This window comes from Chelonoidis abingdonii, chromosome 25, assembly GCF_003597395.2.
Source record: "Chelonoidis abingdonii isolate Lonesome George chromosome 25, CheloAbing_2.0, whole genome shotgun sequence".
Lineage (NCBI taxonomy): Eukaryota > Metazoa > Chordata > Testudines > Testudinidae > Chelonoidis > Chelonoidis abingdonii.
The window spans coordinates 20,711,729-20,734,660 of NC_133793.1; the positions used below are offsets into that span (position 1 = coordinate 20,711,729).

A 22,932-nucleotide genomic window follows, 5' to 3' on the forward strand; every position below is an offset into this window, starting at 1 on the left:
AAGTTTTTTTGCTGCAGTGGCCACCTAGGTCTGCTATAGTGTGGCCAGGGAGGTGAAGTGCTCTCCTACAGGTTTTTGTATATTGCCATTCTGATATCTGATTTGTGTCCATTTACTCCTTTTCCGTAGTGACTGTCCAGTTTGGCCGATGTACATAGCAGAGGGGCATTGCTGGCATATGATGGCGTATATTACATTGGTGACGGCAGGTGAATGAACCAGTGATGGTATGGCTGATCTGGTTAGGTCCTGTGATGGTGTCGCTGGTGTAGATATGTGGCAGAGTTGCATCGAGGTTGTTGCATGGATGAGTTCCTGAGCTAGAGTTCTATGGTACGGTGTGCAGTTGCTGTGAGAATACGTTTCCAGGTTAGCAGGCTGTCTGTGGGCAAGGATCGGCCTGCACCCAAGACCCGTGAAAGTGTGGGATCATTGTCAGGATGGGTGTTAGATCCCTGATGATGCGTTGGAGGGTTTAGTGGGGCTGTATGTGATGGCCAGTGAGTTCCTGTTGGTTTCTTTTCTGGTGTCGTCTGCGTAGGAGGCTCTGGGTACAGACGTTCGCTCTTGTTGATCTGTTTCCTAATTTCCTCGTGCCGGGTATGTAGTTTGAAAAATGCTTGGTGGGAGATTTGTAGGTGTCGGTTCTGTTGAGGGGTTAGAGCAGAGCGGTTTGTACCTCAGTGCTGGTGCGTAGACAAGGATCTGTGATGTGCCCGGATGGAAAGCTGGAGGCCATGAAGTAGCGTAGCGGTCGTAGGTTTTCGTATGGTGGTGTTATGTGACCATCACTTATTTGCCCGTGGTGTTAGGAAGTGGACCTCTCCGTGTAGATTGCGTCCAGGCTGAGGTTGATGGTGGGGTGAAGTGTTGAAATCGTGGTGGAATTTCTAGGTCTCCTTCCCATGTGTCCAGATGATTGAAGATGTCATCAATGTAGCGTAGTAGAGAAGGGGCGTGAGTGGACGATCTCAAGCTAGAAGCGTTGTTCCAGGTCAGCCATAAAAATATTGGCGTATTGTGGGCCATGCGGCCATGCAGCTGCCACTGATCTGGAGGTATATGGGTCATCAAACTTGAAATAGTGTGTTGAGGATAAGCACAGAGCTCAGCAGCAGTTGTGCTGTGGCATCATCAGGGATACTGTTCCTAACAGCTTGTATTCAGGTACCCACCCACCAACAGCAAAGAAGAAGAACTCCCACATGGACTCCTCCTGAGGGTCGAAATGCAGTTGGACCATAATGAATGCTTCCGCGACGTGCACAGGCAGAATCGTGGAAAAACAACACCGCTTGCCTCATAACCTAAGTCATGCAGAACGCAATGCCATCCACAGCTCTCAGAAACCACCCTGACATTATCACAAAGAGTCTGATAAAGGAGGTGCTGTTGTATCAATGAACAGGTCTGACTACCAGAAGAGGCCGCCAGACAACTCTCCAATACCAAATTTCTACAGGCCACTTCCCTCAGATCCCACTGAGGAATTACACTAAGAAATGACCATCTATCAGGACCACTCCCTACACTAACCACCGGAACAAACAACATTACCCTTAGAGCCCCGCCAGGGTTATTTCTCCACTACCAAGATCCACAAACCCGAATCCTGGAGTCGCCCAATCTCTCGGGCATTGGCACTTCACTGAAGGACTGTCTGGATATGTGGGACTCTCTACTCAGACCCTATGCCCCAGCACTCACAGTTATCTCCGTGACATCACTGATTTCCTTGAGGAAACGTACACGCATTGGTCACTCCCAGAATAACACCATCCTTACCACCATGGATGTGAGGCTCTCTACACAAACATCCCACACACAGATGGAATACAAGCGGGATGTTAGAACAGTTATCCTGATGATCCACAGCACACTGGCTGCTGAGCTCTGTGCCTTTATCCTTCACACACAACTATTTCATTTGCATGACACATATTACCTCCAGATCAGTGGCCACTGCTATGGGCACCCGCATGGCCCCCACAATACGCCAATATTTTTATATGGCTGACCTGGCACAACGCTTCCTCAGCTCTCGTCCACTCACCGGCCCTTCTCTTACCTACGCTTTACCATTGAATGACATTCATCATCTGGACCCATGGGAAGGAGACTCTAGAAAAATCCACCACGATTTCAACAAACTTCCACCCCACCATCAACCTCAGTCAGTGGACCAATCTACACGGGCGGAGGTCCATTCCTATAGACTACCACGGTGCAAATAAGATCTGTCCATTAACACCACCCCATACGAAACCTACGACCGCTACGCCTACCTTCATGCCTCCCAGCTTCCATCCGGGCCACATCACATAATCATTGTCTACAGCCATAGCACTGAGGTACAACCGCATCTGCTCTAACCCCTCAGACAGAGACCAACACTACAAATCTCCACCAAAGGCATTTTCAAACTACAATACCCGCACGACGGAATTAGGAAACAGAATCAACAGAGCCAGACGGGTGTACCAGAAGCCTCTTACTGCAAGACAACCAAGAAAGAAGAACAACAGGACTCACTGGCCATCACATACAGCCCCCAGCTAAAAACCCCTCCAAACGCATCATCAGGGATCTTACACCCATCCTGGACAATGATCCCACACTTTCACGGGTCTTGGGTGCAGGCCGATCTTTGGCCACAGACAGCCTGCTAACCTGAAACGTATTCTCACCAGAACTGCACACCGTACATAGTAACTCTAGCTCAGGGAACCAATCATGCAACAAACCTTCGAGCAACTCTGCCCACATTATTCTACACAGCGACCACCATCACAGGACCTAAACCAGATCAGCCCATTACCATCACTGGTTCATTCACCTGCACTGTCCACCCAATGTATATACGCCATCATATGCCAGCAATGCCCTCTGCTATGTACATCGGCCAAACTGGACAGTCACTACGGAAAATGATATAAATGGACACAAATCCGATATCAGGAATGCAATAACAAAAACCTGTAGGAGAAAACACTTAACCTCCCTGGCCACACTATAGCAGACCTTAAGGTGGCCATTCCTGCAGCAAAAAAACTTCAGGAACCAGACTTCAAAGAGAAACTGCCTGAGCTTCAGTTCAATCTGCCAAAATTTGGACACCAATCAGCTCTGGACTAAACCAAAGACTGTGAATGGCTTGCCATTACAAGAACCCAGTTTTCTCCTCCCTTGGTTTTCACACCTCAACTGCTAGAACAGGGCCTCATCCTCCCTGATTGAACGAACCTCGTTATCTCTAGCTTGCTTGCTAGCATATATATACCTGCCCCTGGAAATTTCCACTACCTGCGTCTGAAGAAGTGGGTATTCACCCACGAAAGCTCACGCTCCAAAACGTCTGTTAGTCTATAAGGTGCCACAGGATTCTCTGCTGCTTTTATAGATCCAGACTAACACGGCTACCCCTCTGATACTAAATACCAACAAATACATCTTGTGTTCTGGTCTTTGTTATCTCAAAATTTGAAACACAAATTAATAGAAAAACACATCACATTAACCTAATTTGCACTATTTGTGTGACAGGAATCGAGGAGGCAAGGCCTTTTGAAAAGTGTGATATCGCACATTATAAAAACATAGTTTTAAAACATTATGCTCCATCCCTACTGTCCTGGCAAACCCTGTTTAAGCTATTAGTTAGTGTTGTTGGGGCTAGAAATGTGACTACATTTTACATTATTAAAATGTATTAACATACGGTTATTCTTTGATTTATTTATTTTTTTACAGCATCAACTACCAACGCTAGCCCAGTCTCCACGTCCTCGACTGTTGTCAATATTTCAACACCAGCTGTAGCCAACATCTCGCACCAGGTAAAAACATCTTGCTAGTTTTTCTTCTGTCGGGCACATCTGGTGTAGCTTTTGTTTTCAAATATTCTGACATCACAGTAGTTGGAGTGTAACTGCTTGTTCATTTTTTTTTTTTAAGTACCTGAGTATTTTAAGGCTAAATATTTGTAACCAAACTAAATGGTCCCAGAGCTTGTTCACTGCAGCATTTTCTTGCCAATTGAGACACCTAGTTGGGACATGAAGTAAATTCAAAATTCTGTTGTTGGGCACTGGATTTACGGAGAGCAAGTTCACTGTGTGTGGAGAATTAGTTCTGTGGTGAAAGTACAGGACTGGGAGTCACGAGATAGCTCAGTGGTTTGAGCATTGGCCTGCTAAACCCAGGGTTGTGAGTTCAATCCTTGAGGGGGCTATTTAGGGATCTGGGGCAAAAATCTGTCTGGGGATAGATCCTGCTTTGAGCAGGGGATTGGACTAGATGACCTCATGAGGTCCCTTCCAACCCTGGTATTCTGTGATTCTCCTGACCACCATAGATTTCCTTTGGGACCTTGAGCAAGTCACTTCACTTCCTTGTACCTCAGTTTCCCACCCTGTCAATTTTAGAGAGAAGTGAGGGTCAGTAACCATAAAGCACTTGGAGATCCCTGCGTGGCAGGCACTACAGAAGTGTAAGTAGCATAACTATGATTAGCTTAGGGCTTATCTACACTTATAACACTACAACAGCACAGCTGGAGCACTTCAGCGTAGACACTACCTGCACCACTGAGAGGAAGTCTTCTGGTAGTATAGAGGATCCTCCTCCCCGAGCGAGGGTAGCTAGGTCAATGGAAGAATTCTTCTGTCTACACAGTGACTTAGGTCAACTGAACTACGCTGCTTGGGGTGTGTGGATTTTGAACAGCCTTGACTGACGTAGTTATGCCAACCTAATTTTCAAGTGTAGAATTCTACAGCAAAGAATATAGTCACACAGCTTTTTAAACCCTTCTCAGCCTCCCTCAGCAGGGAAAGGGGAAGGGGATGCATCCAAAGAGTCTGACGAGATGGTGAGAACCCTTCTGACGAGATGGGAGAACCCTTCTGATATAGTTGGAATTTAAAAACCATTCATTAGGAGGCAACACTGTTTCTTCTCCCTCCATAAGTCTGGAGTGGGCGATCCTGTCTGCCAATTTGCTCTTTCCCCCTTGGGGACCAACTCTTTCTGCTGTAGAGTTCTCTCATGGTGCTGGGGACCAAAGCAGAGAGAGCCTGAACTTTTGCTGGCACTTCTCTGTCCCAAGGGCATTCTAGCCCAGCAGACCATTTGGTTTTCAGTGTTTTCTGAGGAACAGCCTTTTCCTGCCTTATTTGATCCTTTCTTTGAATAGGAATATCCTACCTACACAATTCTTGGCCAAAGCCAGTACCAGCCATGCTACCCAAGTTCTGGCTTCGGGGTTATAGCGCCAGCAGACAGCAGCATGGAGAGTACCACGTTAGCAACCACCACATATCCAATTGAAAAAACAAATGCCATGGTGCCTACGCGAACAGCACAGAGACATTTATCTGGTAAGTGCTGCAGCTTTAGCAGGGTGGATTTCAGACCCCCTCTGTTACAAGGCATGCTGGCGGGCCTACCGGGGAGTGCAATTCAGAAGTGTAATGAGGGGCATCGTTGTGTGTTGATGTGTGCAGCACATTTTCCATTCATTTTCAGGGAAGAATTATTGCCATATTTTGGGCCTAAAATATCTGTTTTCTTGACCCATTCTGCATCTATGCTCCCACTACACACCCTTCAGTATGATGTGGAAGACTGCGGCAGTCATATGGTAATAGATGTCATCTGGGTTAAACTAAAGAACCTTCTGCCTGTGTCTGGTGGCTGCTGTCAGGTGGGAATTTAAAGATCCCTTAGAACACTTCAAATAAAAGTTAAAGATAATTTTGGGGTAATGGCCAACATTCCCTCTCTTAATAACATGTTCTCATGTATGAGCTAGTGCAGGTGTGCATTGCACTGTGGGAATCTAGCTCACTGTTGTGCAAAGCACTTTGGGATTCCTTAGCTGTGAAAGTCACCTGCATGAGAACAAGTTCTTTCCCAGCATTCCTCATGAAATTCTTCCCTTTCCTTCCTCCAATCCCCTTTGTCATATTAACTGGCACTGATGAAGGCAGCTCTGCTTGTTGCCTTTTCCTCCATGGTGACATCCATTTGTTTCACAGTGCTTCTGAAGCAACTTTCTTCTTCCAGGGAGGGGAAACCAACATGTGCTAAGTAAAGACTCCTTTCTGAGTGGATGAAGTTCCAGAGAGTTCCTCTAGCTCTTAGCGACACCCGGAGCCATCCCATTAGTTGTTTCTAAGGCCCTTCAGGGAAGGGAAATGAAAGTTAAACCAGGCTCTGCAGAGGAAGGGGAGCTGACATTTTCTTTTCTAAATTAGCAGATGTTTTGCCCCTCTCTGACTCTGAAAGACCCCACTTCCCTGTGATGACCACTTCCCTTGGCTATGGTAGGATGAGCTAGTGAAAGTTAGGGTCTGGGGAAGGTTGTGAGGAGGGATCCTGAGGGAAAAAGAAACACTCACTTTGCACTTATTTTTATGGGCTGAGCTTGAGGCCTTACGCTCAGTTTGATGGTATTTGCCCGTCTGTCTATCATGGCATAACTTCTGAATGGCCTGTCCAATTAATTCCAAAGTTGAGCAAATGTTCTAGGTATCAGTGTGCACCCTGTTATGTTGGGGGGAAATTGGAAAACCAAGAAGGGGAAAATGCAGGATACATGGAGCCCTTACCATGTGTTCAGTGTTTTTAGCACAGCCACAGCTTCATGCACCTGTGCAAATGTCTGTAGATCAAAGAACTGGCAGATTACACTGATGAGCATCTTCCAGCATAACAGTACCCTGCATCTAATCTCTGCCCACCCTCCCAATAGAGTGTAATGTGTTAACATCCTAAAATACTTTTACTCCCAGACAGAAAGAAGAGAAATAATAATTATGAGTAAAGGTGGGGGGGTCATATAGAGCCGTGGTTGGGGGGTGAGAAGAATGGGGGCATGCACAGCGCCTCTGATATGAGGGGAAGAAGGGGATAGCAGAAAATCCCAGTGGGGAAAAGAATACGGGATCTTGGTGTGGGAGTAAGGGGGGTGCGAACACCTTGGGAATGGGGGACCCTAGCTGGGAGGAGGACCCTGGTATGAAGGAAAATGGGGATACACACAGAGCAAAGCTACTGACATAGGAGGCAGAATGGGGGATCCTGGAATGGAGGGAGGAAGAAATGGTGGCGCACACAGCCCCTGGCCTGTGGTAGAAGGGGGAATGGGTTGCACACAGCCCCTGACTTGGGGGTTAATGGGGGACCCTGGTATAGAGAGAGGAGGAAATGGGGGCACACAGAGCCCCTGGCATGAGGGGTGTGTGGGAGAGTTGCTGGGAGTCCTTAAAGTAGAGGGGAATGGGAGGGTGGCCCACATGGATCTGATGGAGGGATATAGTAGCCCTTGGTGGGTGCAATGAACTCAGCCGTTACAACCTGTTCTATCCCCTAGCGTGTGTCATAGTCACACACAAAGATTTCATATGTAGAAATCCTCTCATCAGAGAGATAGGGTTGCCAACCTCCAGGAATCTCCAGGAATGAAAGAAAAATCTTTAATTAAAGATTGTCATGTGATGAAACCTTCAGAAATACGTCCAACCGAAATTGGCAGCCCTGTCAGAGGATGTGAAAGCACTTTACAAACCCACATTGTACAACTGGGAAAATGAGACACCAAGAGGGGAAGGATGTTTTAAAAACAGAGAAAAGATGTAAGAATGATTCAAGGCCTAGAAAACCCGCCTTGCTGTGGGTGAGTGAAGGAGCTCAACCTGTTCATCTTATCACTCATCTATAAATATTTACAGGGACAGGATTTCTGATTGTAACAGGCTCTTTAATCTAGCATTCAAAGGCATAACCAGATCCACTGGCTGAGAGTTGGGCAGCAAAGTTCACCTGGAACTAAGATGTGCCTTTTTTTTTTTTAAAATAGTGAGTGTAATTAACCATTGAAACAGATTGCTAAGCAATGCAGTAAATTCTCCATGATTTGGACTCTTTAAATCAAGATCAGATGACTTTCTAAAAGAAATGCCCTAATTTAACTACAACTCATTGGCCTTCATGCTGGAATTGTTGGGTGAAATTTCCTCACTGATCTGAGGCAGAAACCAGGAAAAGAAAAATTCCAGAAAGCACTTCGTATATAAATGTCTTTGTGTGTCTCATTAATTTCCCCAGGCTTTTGTCAGGTATTTTAGTTAAAAGATGCAGCAAATGTAACTGAGAAGGATTTAATTGTTGGTCCAAAGCTGTTTTCCTGTTGGCTGGCTGACGTTTTCTGCTGACATCATGTCATGGTTCAACTCACAATAGTGCATGACTGGGACCTTATCACCAAAACCCCACATCCCTTTCTTACAGGGGTAGAGACGGATCTATAACTTCCTGAGCCCCTCGCAGTAGGATTGAGGGGGCAGTGGTGATTTCCATTTTGATGTGCCACTGTGGGAGGAGTGTTAGGCCAGAGTCTGGCTAGGCTGCTTGGCAAAAGTTGAGAAAATTGTGGGGCTGAGTTTAACTAGCTACTGCTTAAAAAAACCTGATTTTAGATTAGGGCTTCCAGTTCAGTAGCTTAAAATACTTTAAAGAGGGAAATGAATGCCTACCATTGCGCCTCACTTGTTAGACCTGCTGCCTTTTCAGCAAGGTCTCTTGGCCCTCCAGCAGCAGTTAACTAAGTGGATGGTTTAATACTCCCAGTTGAGTCTCTCCTATTTCACACTGCATTGAAAGTGGTACAAGGTGCTAACCGCTGGGAGATGGTCAATGAGGAAAGGCCTCCAACTAGCCCAGGAACCTGGGAGAAACAAGATGTTAGATGAACTAACTCAATAATAAGTATACTCTAAAATAGGTCAGAATCCTTTCCAGGAGAACTCTTTCTCAGGGTCTTGCGGGAACCCTCTACAAATAGTGAGTTATCATTTTGTAAATGAAATTTAAATAGAAGTAGCTCTAATAGCAGTAAGGCAGAGGAGGGTTGTATTCTTGGTACAATTCTAGGTGGCTGGAGGAACTCTGCCTTTGATCTTGTACTTTTACCCAGCCTATAGCATTCATTTCTGGGTATCTCTACACCAGGGATAGGCAACCTATGGCACGCAAGTTGATTTTTCAGTGGCACTCACACTGCCAGGGTCCTGGCTACCAGTCTGGGGGGCTCTGCATTTTAATTTAATTTTAAATGAGCTTCTTAAACATTTTAAAAACCTTATTTATTTTACATACAACAATAGTTTTGTTATATATTACAGACTTATAGAAAGACTCCTTCTAAAAACATTAAAATGTATTGCTGGCACACAAAACCTTAAATTAGAGTGAATAAATGAAGACTTGGCACACCACTTCTGAAATGTTGCCGACCCCGGTCTACCCTGTTTAAAAAAAATAAATAAAATCTACGGCACAAGTCTCAGGGGCCAGGGCAACTAACGCAGGGTTGGTCTGTGGGGGTAAAAATTGCGGTGTCCACCCTCAGACTAGAGCCCAGGCTCGAGGCCCTCCCCTCATGGACTCTCAGACTCTGGGTTGCAGCCCAAGTGTCTACATTCAATTTTTAGCCCCATAGCTCAAGCCCCACAAACCTGAGACACCTGACCTGGGCCAGCAGTGTAGACGTACCGTCTGACTGTGCCCCCATCATGGGTTACTGCTGAATTGACTGGGGAGATGGGTATGTATTGACATGACTGGACAGAAAAACTATGCCTTTGCTGGTGCCTCAGTGAGGTGCAATAACATCTCATGTTTCCTGACTCTGATCTATGGCCAAGAGCTGTCAGGAGGAGAGGTGTGTTGGGACTGGGTGCTCATTTTGTATGATCATGAGATGGAAACAGAGTTGTGTGTTTCTTCTAGGAGATCCATCCACAAGTCCATCTTTGCCAAGAGCAACAGCCAGTAAAGAGTTAGATGAGCAGACTAGGAAAAACATGGCTGGGAAAAACAGGGGCAAGAGGAAAGCAGATGCCTCCTCCCCTCAGGACAGTGAACTGGAAGTAAGTGAACAGTCTGGTTTTCTGAACAGTCGTTTTGGAAGAGCAGTCAGGTCAGCGTGTCTCCCTTCCCCTTTCTGGCAGGGGAAAGGGGCTGGGATAATTGGGTAAAAAACAGGAGGAACACTGGAAGTCCAGAAATGCCGCGTTCTAACCAGAGGCAGAAAATTAAGACACTGTTGATGGAGCTCAATAAAAGAGCGATGGGCCATTCGTGTAGGGGACACTCCACCTAACTACAAAGTTGGTGACAGAGCAGGTTTGGCCTGAAAAACTTCATCCTAGGGTATTTAAGGAACTAGCTGAAGCTATCTTGGAACTGTTAGCAATTATCTTTGAGAACTCCTAGAGGACAGGTGAGGTCATAGAGGACTGGAGAAGGGCAAACCTTAATACCTAACTTTAAAAAGGGAAGCAACAAGGTTGCAGGGAAACAAAAAAACCAGTCAGCCTATCTTTTTGGTACCTTGGAACAAATTATTAAGCAATCCTTTTGTAACCACCTAGAGGATAATAAGGTTATAAGGAATGGCCAGCATGGATTTTTCAAGAACAAATTATGCCAATCCAACTTAATTTTCTTCATTGTTAGGGTTACTGGTCTTGTGATTGAGGAAGCAATAGATATGATATATCTTGATTTTTAGTAAAACTTTTGACACAGTCCCACATGACATTCTCATAAACAAACTCAGGAAATATAGTCTAGATGAAATTACTATAAGGTGGGTGCACAGCTGATTGAAAGAGTAGTCGGAGTACGTATCAATGGTTCGCTGTGAGACTGGTAGGGATGTCAAGTGAGATCCTGCGGAGCTCTGTTCTGCTGAGTGTGGTACTGTTCAATATTTCATTAATGACTTGGATAATGGAGAGTATGCTTATAAAATTTGCAGACAATGCCAAGTTGGGAGGGGTTCCAAGTGCTTTAAAGGACAGGATTAGAATTCAATACAATATTTTAGAACTGGTCTGAAATCAACAAGGTGAAATACAGTAAAGACTAGTGCAAAGTAATATACTTAGAAAGTAGAAATCAAATGCACAGCTCAGAATGAGGAATAACTGCTAAAATGGATCTAGGAGTTCTAGTGTATCACAAATTGAATATGAGTCAACAATGTGAGGCAGCTGGTATCATGCCAGGGGAAGTGTTAGCAGAAGTGTTGTTGTATGTATGAAAAATCCACACCCCTGAGAGATGTAGCTATGCCAACCTAATCCCTGGTGTAGAGACTGTTAGGTCAACAGAAGAATTCTTCCTTGACCTTGCTACTGCCTCTCGGGGAGGTAGATTAACTACTTCGCTGTAGTGAGTGTCCACGCTGAAGCGCTACAGCAGCTCAGCTGCGCCATGTCTCTTTTTACTGTATACATATCTTCGGATACAGGAGGTAATTGTCCCGCTCTACTCGGCACAGGTGAGGCTTCAGCTGGAGTGCTGTGTCCAGTTCTGGGTACCGCACTTTAAGGAAGATGTGGATAAATTGAAGAGAGTCCAAGAGGAGAGCAATAAAAATTATGAAAAAGCTGACCGTGAGGAAAAGCTGGACATGTTTAGTCTTGAGAGAAGAAGACTGAGGGAGAACTGATAAATCTTCAAATATGTTAAGAGCTGTTATAGTAAGGATGAGGATCAATTATTCCCTATGTCCTTTGGCAGTAGAACAAGAAGTAATGGGCTTAATCTGCAGCAAGGGGTATTTAGGTTAGATATAGGGAAAACCTTTTAACTATAAGAGTAGTTAAGCTCTTACAGTGGAGGTTGTGGAATCCCCATCATTGGAGGTTTTTAAGAACAAATCGGACAAACATCTGTAAGAGATGGTCTTGGTTTAGTTGGTCCTGCCTTGTTGCAGAGGGTTGGACTTGATGGCTTCTCGAGGTCCCTTCCAGCCCTATGTTTCTATGATTTTGCTGTTTGCTGCAGCATAGCAGTTGGAAAATCCCAAGATTAACCTCCTTTTATAATTCCTTTCCCAGCGAGTGTTTCTGTGGGACTTGGATGAGACCATCATCATTTTCCATTCCCTTCTCACAGGGTCGTACGCCCAGAAATATGGAAAGGTAATATTATCTTACCTCTTTCTCAGAGGTAAGATCATAAATGTTATCAATAAGTATACATTAATTGTAGGTGAAAGAAGTAGAAAATTCATACTCCTCCTTCGAGTGATGGTCCTGTTGTATTCCACTGAGGGTTATATGCATGCCTCTCCTTCCCTGCCCGCACCCAGGAAGGCCAGACTTCTCTGTGCCTTAAGAAGCACCTCCTGGAGGTTGCCAAGGGACCACAATTGGATTTTGTCTGGGGAACCCTCCCCTGCCCCCATACATCGGCCTGAGCAATCCAGGAGTGCACCTCCTGCTGCGGAGTCCCAGTCCAGTTCCACCTGTACCAGCACTATGGACCTCATGGTGGCGCCTAGCCATGAAACATGGAAGCATGTGCATAAGCATGGCAGTAAGTCTTCCTCCAGATCCAAGAAAAATGCTATGCTGCCATGACTTCTGGCCATGGTGGAGCCCACAAGAGTGACAAGTCACATCATTCGCCAGATCCACCAATCCCGGTTCCTGAACCATGCATCCCTCCTGCAATGGCTTCGCTGGCGCAGCATGAATTGTCTGTCCTGAGGCAGGTCCCCTTACTGGCCCTGGTTCCGTCCATGAATCCAGGTGCCGTTGAAGCCAGGGGGAATTGGTTGTGCTCTTGGGCCTCACAAACTGTGTGTCTTAGAATGGATAAGGTCTCCATGTGTTCTGGTCCATTCACCTGCTAAGAGGACCCCCTCTCCTGCATCAGATCTGCCTCCTTCTGGTCATGTTCCTACAACATAACCCATTCCATCAGCACCTCCATTCATGTAAGACTCTGGTTCCTCTGAGTCTGAGGATTCGTATGCTACCTATGGTCCACCACTTTCTCTTCTTTCTATGAAGGTCACTTATCTGGTGGCTATCATCTCTGCAAGAAGAGTTTGCAAACTGTGAGCCATGATGGCAACCCCCCCCTTCCACCACTTTTCATAAGGATATAGTTTTGCTGCACTTGCATCCTAAATTTCCGCTTCCACTTCAATCAACCTATACATTTGCCAACCTTCTTTCCCAAACCACACACCTCAAATGAGGAATGGCAGCTTCACTCCCTCAATGTGCATAGGACCCTGGCCTTTTACCTACAGAGAACGAAGCTGTTCTGGAAGTCTCCTAGACTATTAGTTGCCATAGTGGAGAGAATTAAATGCCAGGCCATCTCCACCCAGAGAATCTCAAAGTGGGTCTCAGGATGCGTTACACTCTATCAGTTATCAGAACGATCCTCACCAGGTGGGATATGGGCCCATTCCACAAGTGCACAAGCTCAGGCAATGCCAGTAGCACCAGCGACAGCATTGACTGCGGCATCATGCCCGGCACCCCGGACGACTCTGACACCCATCACGGCACCGATGGTGGCACCGCCGTTGATTCATCATCGGGGGAAGCCCGTGATGTTATGGCGCCGCTCTCCCTCTCCCTAGCACCGTTGGGCTCTGCTCCCCCATGGTTGGGTACAGAGTAGTCATCAGAATCAGACACAGAATTGTCTGTTTCCTAACACAGCCACCACCGTTCCCAGTCCCGGCACCAATCTTGGCACCGTAGACCGCAGAACAACCAGCACCAGCCATCACTTGGCCACTCCAGTGGCAGGACCCAGTGCAGTGGCCTTTTTGGATCCCTTGGGCCTACCACCAGACTCAGGGTCAGAGATCTAGACCTGTATCTGTGGTATCGGCTCCTCCATCAGCGACGTCGATGGCACGCTACACCCCTAGGGCCTCTGAGGATCCAGTACAGGACACGGCTGTTGAGCGGCCACATACAATCACAGCTCCATCTCCACCAACATTGGTGGCACCTGATCCTCTGGTCACGGGCAGCTCCGAGGTACTTGGGAACTAGAGAATCTGAGGGGTACGAAGACTTGGGAACCAATTCCTCCTCCTCACCGGACGAGATGGTGGCGGGCACTTCTACCACTTCACCATCAATGAACACCAAAGGCCACCAGGACCTCCTTAGGAGGGTGGCAGTTAACCTCAACCTCCAGGCAGAGGAGGTTATGGAGGATTCAGATCTGATGGAGGACATCCTCACTTCCAAGGGTCCTTCTAGAGTGGCCTTGCCTCTCATAAGGACAATTCAGAATACCATGAAGGTGCTCTGGGAAACCCTGGCCTCTATACCACCAATGGCTAAAGGGGTCAAGAGACGTTACTTTGTGCCGCAAAATGGCTATAAGCACCTTTTTACCCACCCCCAACCGGGGACTTTGGTGGTTGATGTGGCAAACCGCAAGGAGCAAAAAGGACAACCAGCTCCGCACCTAAGTCACATGATGCCAAGAAACTAGATCTCTTTGACCATAAAGTTTATTCGACTGGCGGGCTCCAGCTTCAGGTAGCGAATCAGTAGGCAGAACTTAGCCAATACGCTTTTGATTCCTGGCGCTTGTTGGCTGTGTTCCAGGAGTTAATCCCAGCTGACTCACGCAAGGAGTTTGATGAGCTCCTTGAGGAGGGTAGAATAGTATCTCATGGCAGCCTCTGTGGCTCGAACCATGGCCACCGCAGTAGCAATGAGGAATAGTGCGTGGCTACAGGTTTTGTGTATCCCACCAGAGGTTCAGAACACTATATAGGACCTCCCATTTGACTGTGAGGGCCTGTTCACCCAAAATATGGACACACACCTGCACAGACTGAAGGACTCTTAGACGACTCTGAAGTCTCTGGGGCTATACACCGCAGTGCCTCAGAGAAAGCACTTTAGTCCTCAGCCCCCATCCCGCTTCTACCTGGGGCCTCCTCAGCAAGATCCCCTTAGGAGGAGGGGCAGAAATAATAGGAGGCACACACCTCAATCCTCCTCGGGCCAAGGCCAGGGTTCAACCAAACAGCCCCTTGCCCCCAAGCCCAACTTTTGAAGATACACCCAAGGACAGTGCATCAGTTGCCATCTTGCATTCCCCTCTCTCTCCCGCCCTTTTGTGAATCGACTCTCCTGCTTCTGCTGTGCTTGGTCTCAGATCACATCAGACCGCTGGGTCCTCAGCACAGTGAGGCCGGGATATTCTATCCAGTTCTGTTCCCTTCCGCCCTCCCAACGCCCTTCTCTGTTCCTCTTCAGGGATCCGTCTCACGAGCAACTCCCTTTTACAAGAGGTGCAATCGCTCCTTGCTGTAGGGGCAATAGAGGAGGTTCCTCAGGAATTCAGGAGCAAGGGGGTCTACTCCCGCTATTTCCTCATCCCGAAGGCCAAGGGTGAGATTCAACCTATCCTGGACCTACGAGACCGCAACACATTCATAAAGGTGAAGTTTCGCATGGTCTCTCTGGCTGCCATCATTCTCTCCCTGGATCCAGGAGACTGGTTCGCCGCCCTTGACTTGAAGGACGCGTACTTTCACATTGCTGTTATCCCAGCCCACAGATGCTTTCTCAGATTCAGGATCAGTGGCTGGCACTACCAGTTCAGGGTACTCCCATTTGGTCTGTCAACGGCCCCCCAGGTGTTCACCAAGTGTATGGCAGTAGTGGCGGCCTTCCTCCGCTAGTGCCAGATGCTGGTATTCCTCTATCTGGATTACTGGCTCATCAAGGCCGAGTCCCAAGCACAGTTAGCAGAGCACATGTCCGTGGCCCGGACTACGTTTCACAGGCTGGGTCTTATATTGAACGAGCCCAAGTCCACATTGACCCCCACACAAAGGATAGAGTTCACTGGCACTCTCTTGGGCTCCACGCACGCAAGGTGTACCTTCCGGAACTGCATTCAGAGAGCTCACAGACATTATCCAGACCCTTCTCCACTTCCCCACAACCACGGCCAGAAATTGTATGAGACTATTGGGGCACATGGCAGCCTGTACAGACGTGGTACAGCACCCCAGGCTGCCCCTGCGGCCCCTCCAGGCCAGAGATGTCTCTGTTTTTTGCCACCCCAAGCGTGGCAGTCAGGCAGCCTTCGGTGGCATTCCTGTGGGAGGTCTGCCCCAGTCACGCGGATTCGGCGGCGGTTCTGCGCATGATCTGCCGATCCCTCACTGGCATACCCACTGCTGAATTGTCACCAAAACTGCGGGACCGACGGACTTCCCGCAGAAACGCGCTTACTGCACTGGTGCCTGGAGCCGCCCCTGCTCCAGGCATGGTGAGCGCAGGTGCACAGGCAAGGCAGGGACCCATTGGACTCAATAGTGACCCTCCTGCCTCGCATTCTCCACTGGTGGCTGCAACCACAGCTGGTTTGTGCGAGTGTACCCTTTTGCAAAACCCCAACCCACGCTTTCCTTGGCCACAGACGCCTCAGCACTCAGTTGGGGAGTGGATCTGGGCAATACTTGAACCCAGGGCCTCTGGTCCCATGCAGAGATATCGCTTCACATCAATGTGAGGGAGCTGAGGGTGGTTCACCTGGCATGCCAGGCGTTTCAGGCCCGTTTTCAGGACATGTGCATATCAGTGGTCATGGACAATACTGAAGCGATGTTCTATATAAACAAATGGAGGTGCTCACTCCTCTCCCCTCTGTCAGGAAATCCTTGCACTGTAGTACTTCTGTATCGCCCACTCCATACACCTGCAGGCATCACACCTTCCAGGGGTGCAGAAGGAGCTGGCAGACTGCCTCAGCCGCTCGTTCCATGGACATGAGTGGTCCCTCAGACTGGACATTGCTCACTCAATTTTCCAGAGGTGGGGGTCTTCCCACATGGACCTCTTCGCAATGCAGAGCAACCGTAAGTGCCAGAGATTCTGCTCCTTCCTGAACCACAGCCGAGGCTGCACCACGGACGCCTTTCACTTATCATGAACGAGTCATTCCCACCATTCCCCATCATACACAGAGTGCTCCTCAAGACTGATCAGGACAGGGCTTCCCTGATCCTCATAGTGCTAGCGTGGCCTCGCCAGCACTGGTTCACCAAGATACTGAACCTCTCGGTGGTCGAACCAGTAGCGCTCCCTCTCTCTCGGACCCTAATCACACAGGACCACGGCTGTCTACAGCACCCCAACCTGAAGTCCCTCCACCTCATGGTGTGGAAACTCCAGGGCTGAACCCTCTTGAACTTCAGTGCTCACACTCAGTGAAGGAGGTCCTGTTGGGAAGTAGGAAACCCTCCACACGAGCCATTTACCTGGCTAAGTAGAAGCGTTTCTCCATTTGGTCTTGAAAAAGGGGAACTGAGCCACAATCAGCCCCAATTCCCCTTATTTTGGACTATCTTTTATAGCTCAAGCACCAAGGGTTAGTAATATCATCCCTGAGGGTACACCTTGCAGCCATTTCGGCCTTTCACTCTGGAACAGCGGGTGGGTCAGTGTTCAGTAACTTCATGGTGGGCAGGTTTTACACTTTATCCTCCCAGTACGTCAACCAGTTCCCCCATGACCTGGTCCTGTCCTCGCTCATTGGGCCCCCCTCTCTCCTCCCTTTCCTGGAAGGTGGCTTTTCTAGTGGCTATAATTTTTGCTGGCAGGGTATCCGAACTCAGGGCACTGACATCTGAACCGCCTTATACAGTATTTTATAAAGACAGGGTCCAGCTACACCCCCACCCTGTGTTCCTGCCTAAAGTTGACTCCCAGTTTCATGTGAACCAGGATATATTCTTACCTGTGTTCTTTTCTAAACCCCATGCCACTAACAGGGAGCACATGTTCCATTCCTTGGATGTTAGATGTGCCTTAGCATGTTACATTGAACGCATAAAGCCATTTCGTAAGTCACTGCAGCTCTTTATTGCTAAGGCAGAAAGAATGAGGGGGCTCCTGATCTTGTTCCAGCACATCTTATCATGGATCACGTCCTGCATCAGGACTTGCTATGACCTGGCCAAAGTTCCAGCCCCTCCGATTACGGCACACTCTACCACAGCGCAGGTTGCGTCCGCAGCTTTCCTGGCACGGGTCCCTATCCAGGATATCTGCAAGGGGGTGACCTAGTCTTCATTTCACACCTTCACTTCCTGCTACGCCATCACCCAGCAGGCGAGGGATGATGCTGGGTTGGTAGGGCAGTCCTACACTTGGTAACTAGTTGAACTCCGACTCCTCCCCCAGGATAACTGCTTGGAAGTTGCCTATTGGAAGGTACATGAGCAATCACTCGAAGAAGAAAAAAACATTTACTTACCTCTTGTAACTGTTGTTCTTCGAGATGTGTTACTCATATCCATTCCAAATCCAGCCCGCCTCCCCACTGTTGGAATATTCTGGCAAGAAGGAACTGAGCATGTGGTGGGTTGCCAGGGACATGTGTACACCGCCATGTAGGCACCACTCTAGGGGTCTCCATAGCCGATCCGACAGGTACCGCTAGGGGAAAAGCTTTCCGGCAGTCATGGGCACGTGGCACGCTCATATACCTATTGGCACGGACATGAGCAACACTTTGCGAAGAACAACAGTTACAAGAGGTAAGTAACTGTTTTTTCTTTGAGATATGTGGTTCCTATCTGTATTCCAATCCCACTCTCTTTCCCCTCTGCGGTGGAGAAGGAACTGGAGACACAGTTGGTCCACCTGCCCTTTGTCGCCTCAGGCAAAACCACGAGGCAATGCAGAGGCACATGAATTGATGTATTTTTGAAGTGCAGACGCTGGCAGAAGTTAAGGATCATGCACTGTGTAATTTCAGCCCCTTTACGCTGAGATCATATAACTTTCATCATTTAGAGGTTTCATTTGTCAAATATTTTAAGTGCTTAAATGTAAACTAAGAATAATATTTGTTTTGGTTTACATTTTAAAAATGTCAGTATTACAGCTGCTGTATAATTTTCAAAATAAATGAGCAAAGCACATTAAGCTTGCTTTTTTATTGTGTGGTCACATTCTTGCTAACTCCAGTAATTAACAAAGCATGTCCCTGTCATTAGTGTGAATCAGTGAGTTTCCAATATAGAGTGAAGATAAATAGAGCCTCTCGGAAACATACTGAACAATCACAAATAATTTTTCTGTTTTGCTGCTGGAAGTATATCTGTCCAAACTGCACAGCACTGTAGTTTGATTTGTTTTACTTTGATACTTTACTAGAATCTGGCTTTTCTTCAAGTGCCCGCAATATTTTAGGGGTATTACAATCCATACAACTGAATGGTATGAAAAGAAAACAACAACCCATGCCAGCACATTTTAGCCTTGGGATCCAGTGGGAAACCTGTGAAACTTCATTGGCAAGAGGTTTATCTCTACTTTAGTACAAAACCAGGGCAAAATTTTCTTTTCCTGTCTTGTTTTCCAGGACCCAACTCTAGTGATTGGCTCAGGTCTGACAATGGAGGAAATGATTTTCGAAGTGGCCGACACACACTTATTTTTCAATGACTTAGAGGTATGTGCCAGTTGTTTGTTCAGGAACCTAAACATCAAAAACTTCCGGATGAGAATACTATTTCTAATGACACAAACAAGTGTGAAACAGAACTTAATATGAAAAGCTAATAGCATCTACCAGAACTAAAGCTGTACAGGAACAAAGCTGATGTGTGAGCCAAGATCATACAAAATGGAACACACTCAGTCAATCAGCCTGCTGTAACTGACAAATACAGAAATGCTGTTGAGGTGTGTAAGGCCTCGCTTCACTCAGCCAATCATAATAATACATTATAAATATAATAAATATGGCTTACCCAAGGAGGTGTGGAAGTACTTCAGATTCTGCAAATAAATGGTTGGGAATAGAAATCAGATCTTACTGACGTCTAGTCCCTTACTATAAATACTAGTTTACATTGCCCTTGAGTATACACTTCTGGTTTTAAAAGATAACACTATAGCTCCTGGGTTTAGATCAGGAAGCATTAGCTATTACATGTGTGAGCATCTCAGTGTACTCCACAGTTGCTTTTAAAAATGCAAATATTAGAAAAACTGCCAACAATTTTCATTAGTGTTTTCAAAAACGTAGTTTTTTGTTAATTTTCTGCTGGCCTGTTTGGCATTGAGCTTTACAAAGAAAGCGGTCAAGTTATGTCACCATTCCAGCTCGTGATGCTTGTCAAGTCTTCTCCACACAGTGCAGTCTGGACGGTCTGAGATGGTAAAGCCCAAAATACAGTCTCTCTTGTTGGCAACTCAGTGTTCCAAGGTAGAAAGAGCTACGTACATGATTTTGCCTTGACATTTATAAGAGATTGCTTAATCTTGGCTGCATTAACCTGAATTTGATACAAGTGTAAACATGTTCTGTGATGTTACTACTGTAGGAAATGCACTTTGGGCTAATTAAAGGCATTGAAGTGAGGATTTTGAATTGACTATAATCTCCCTATTGCCACCTGTCACAGTTTCCAACATTATGCACTTCTGACTCTTTTGTAGACCCTTTGCTGGCATCCCATTTAACTGATGGTTAGAGGTCTGAGACATTTCTCAGGGCAGAGTCTTGTGCGTTTCTCCCTCTAGACTGGGGATTTCAGCTGCAATTTCTCCTGCAGTTCACTGTGGTTGTCCCAGCACGTCTGAATTTAGATCAGCACCTGCAGCTCTACTGTCTCTGAGGCAAAGTACAAAAGTATTCCAGAAAAAATGTATCTTAAAAACAATCAGCAATTCACCTACAATATTCAAATGGCCAGACAGATAGGTAGATATGTTACCTCCTGCCTGAAAGGAGCATATCACAGCTCTCTCACAACCTGGTGACCTGTCTTAACTTCAAGACTTTAAGAACATAATTTTTAGTATAGATACATAATGCCTTAAATATTATCTGTACACACATTTCACTATGATTATTAGGAATCATAGTGGACTACTGGCTCTTGGCAGAGATCTCACATCCCACCCTCTGGTGAACTATTATGCAGATCTCTGATCCAGGGGATCCCTGTAAAACCCCTGCACTCTGTGCCCTCTTCCAGTTGGCACCAAGGAGTCCGTGGGTCCCAATTCTCATCAACAACAATGCAAGCGCTGCACTTAGGTTTGTATCCTGCACTATATTCAAAGTTTCCCCTGGTCCTTTGTGGTGTCTTTACTAGCTCTTTTCTTCAGTTCCTCATGTTTGCTACCACTGCTTCGGCTCAAATAGGCAGAGCGATGTTGGGATCAGTAGTTTAGACTAGGCTCCAGGCAGCCACCAGTGTTTTTACTAGACCGAGCCAATGACTGACTTGTTTGTTTTGTGTCCAGACAGATACATCATAAAAACAAAATAAAAAGGTTAGTTTCAAACCAAAACTGAATCTCTGTTTTTATCAATGAAACGAAAAAAAAAAAAATTTCATTTGGCTCAAACAAACGTTTTGAATGTCAATTTGAACCAACATTTCATTTGAAATGTTAATTTGAAACAATGTCAGATTGATGTATTTTTAAATTTTCAAAATTTGTTTTCAGGTTTGGGGTTGCTTTGTTTTGACTGAAACTGTTTGCCAAATTCAGACCAAATTTGCGAATGGGTTTGGTGCCCTGAACAATGCATTTATTGGCAAATTTACTATTTGCCAAAAAAATTATGCTGAGCTGTAGTTTTAACTGCCACGTCACCTATGCTCAGAGAAGGTCTCCACAAGGTAGTTAAAATGCCAGCAGCTGCTAGTGAGCTCTTTGAGACACATGGTCTTACCGTAACTTCCAGTGGTAGCAGCAAGGGAAAATTTTTCAAGAAAAAGGGCATTTAGGGATATGACTCTGCACTGACTCTTTCTCTACTGAGCACTGCACTGTTTGCAACATCGCCACTGCGTTACAGGCTGGTGGCACGTCTCCATGGCTGCTTAATGGGGATGGAATTAATTTTGTATTTGGATCATCATTGATCAAATGTTTCAGCATTGCACAAAATACAGTAAAATACAGTGTGGATTTGATAGCCAAGGTGAAAATAACAAATGAGCTTCATGCAGTATAGCCGCAGATGTATCAATCCCAGGATATTAGCGAGACAAGGTGGGAGAGGTAATGTATTTTATTGGACCAACGTCTGTTGGTGAGCGAGACAGGCTTTCAAGCTTACACAGAGCTCTTTTTCAGGTCTGGGAAAGATACTCCCCGTCACAGCTAAATTCAAGGTTGAACAGATTGTTTAGCATAAGTAGCTAGCACATACTCTAAGGGACCATTCAAGGAAGAGTGGTCTGTTAACACCTCTGGAGCTTAAATTCATATCTCTGCTAGGCACTAAAAATCGTGGACTGAACAGAGATACCGGATTTATGACTGTGTAACCCACTAATCCCTTCTTTGTGTCCTATGACTACAGAGGTGTAATGGGCCACTCTACCTTGAATTGTCTCTTACAATATGTACTAACTACTTATGCTAAACAATCTGTTCCACCTTGCATTTAGCTGATGCTTGAGTGCCTCCCCTAGAGCTGAAGAAGAGCTCTCTGGGTATGTCTACGCTGCAGCTAGACACCTGCAGCTGACCTGTGCCAGTTGGCTCAGGCTGGGGCTGTGTGGCAGTCTAATTGCAGTGTAGATCTCCAGGCTCAGGCTGCAGCCTAAGCTCTGGGACCTTCCCACCTCGCAGGGTCCTAGAGCCTGTGCTCCAGCCCCAGCCCAGAAGTCAACACTGCAGTAAACAGCCCGACAACCCAAACCCTGTGAGCCTGAGTCAGCTGGCATGAGCCAGTTGTGGGTTTCTAACAGCAGCATAGACATGCTGTGTGGAGGTCACAGTTGGTCCACCTCACTCACTTTGTCACTCTAAATGAGTATCAGAAGTTCAGTCATGGTAAACTCCGACAATTTCAATTATTTGTTCAAATGTTCTGAACCTTTGAGTCACAAACCTGAATTGAAATGTCATGGGAGCAAACTGTCCAGACATTTCTGTTACTTTAAGTTCCAGTCTTAGCCAGAACCTGCAAGTGCAGAGGTGCTGAGGAATGAAATCTCAAGTGTGAGAGGCAAAGATAACTGAAGTTCTTCTTCGAGTGCTTGCTCATATTCATTCCAAGTAGGTGTGCACGCCGCGTGCACGTTCGTCG

At 46.5% G+C, this 22,932-nt stretch overlaps 2 protein-coding genes across 7 annotated transcripts in view; one reads left to right on the top strand and one right to left on the bottom strand.

The window, feature by feature from the left end:
* The window catches only part of HNRNPR (heterogeneous nuclear ribonucleoprotein R), a 667,870-nt gene that overhangs the window by 311,046 nt on the left and 333,892 nt on the right, over positions 1-22,932 (bottom strand). The window lies entirely within an intron of this gene.
* Positions 1-22,932, top strand: part of EYA3 (EYA transcriptional coactivator and phosphatase 3) — a 146,264-nt gene that overhangs the window by 87,909 nt on the left and 35,423 nt on the right. For all 4 annotated transcript variants that reach the window (XM_032805937.2, XM_032805941.2, XM_032805942.2 and 1 more), the window contains 5 exons: positions 3,751-3,836; positions 5,195-5,378; positions 9,793-9,932; positions 11,913-11,996; positions 19,234-19,323. In XM_032805937.2, coding sequence (XP_032661828.1) covers positions 3,751-3,836; positions 5,195-5,378; positions 9,793-9,932; positions 11,913-11,996; positions 19,234-19,323 — 584 coding nt within the window. The remainder of the gene's footprint in view (positions 1-3,750; positions 3,837-5,194; positions 5,379-9,792; positions 9,933-11,912; positions 11,997-19,233; positions 19,324-22,932) is intronic.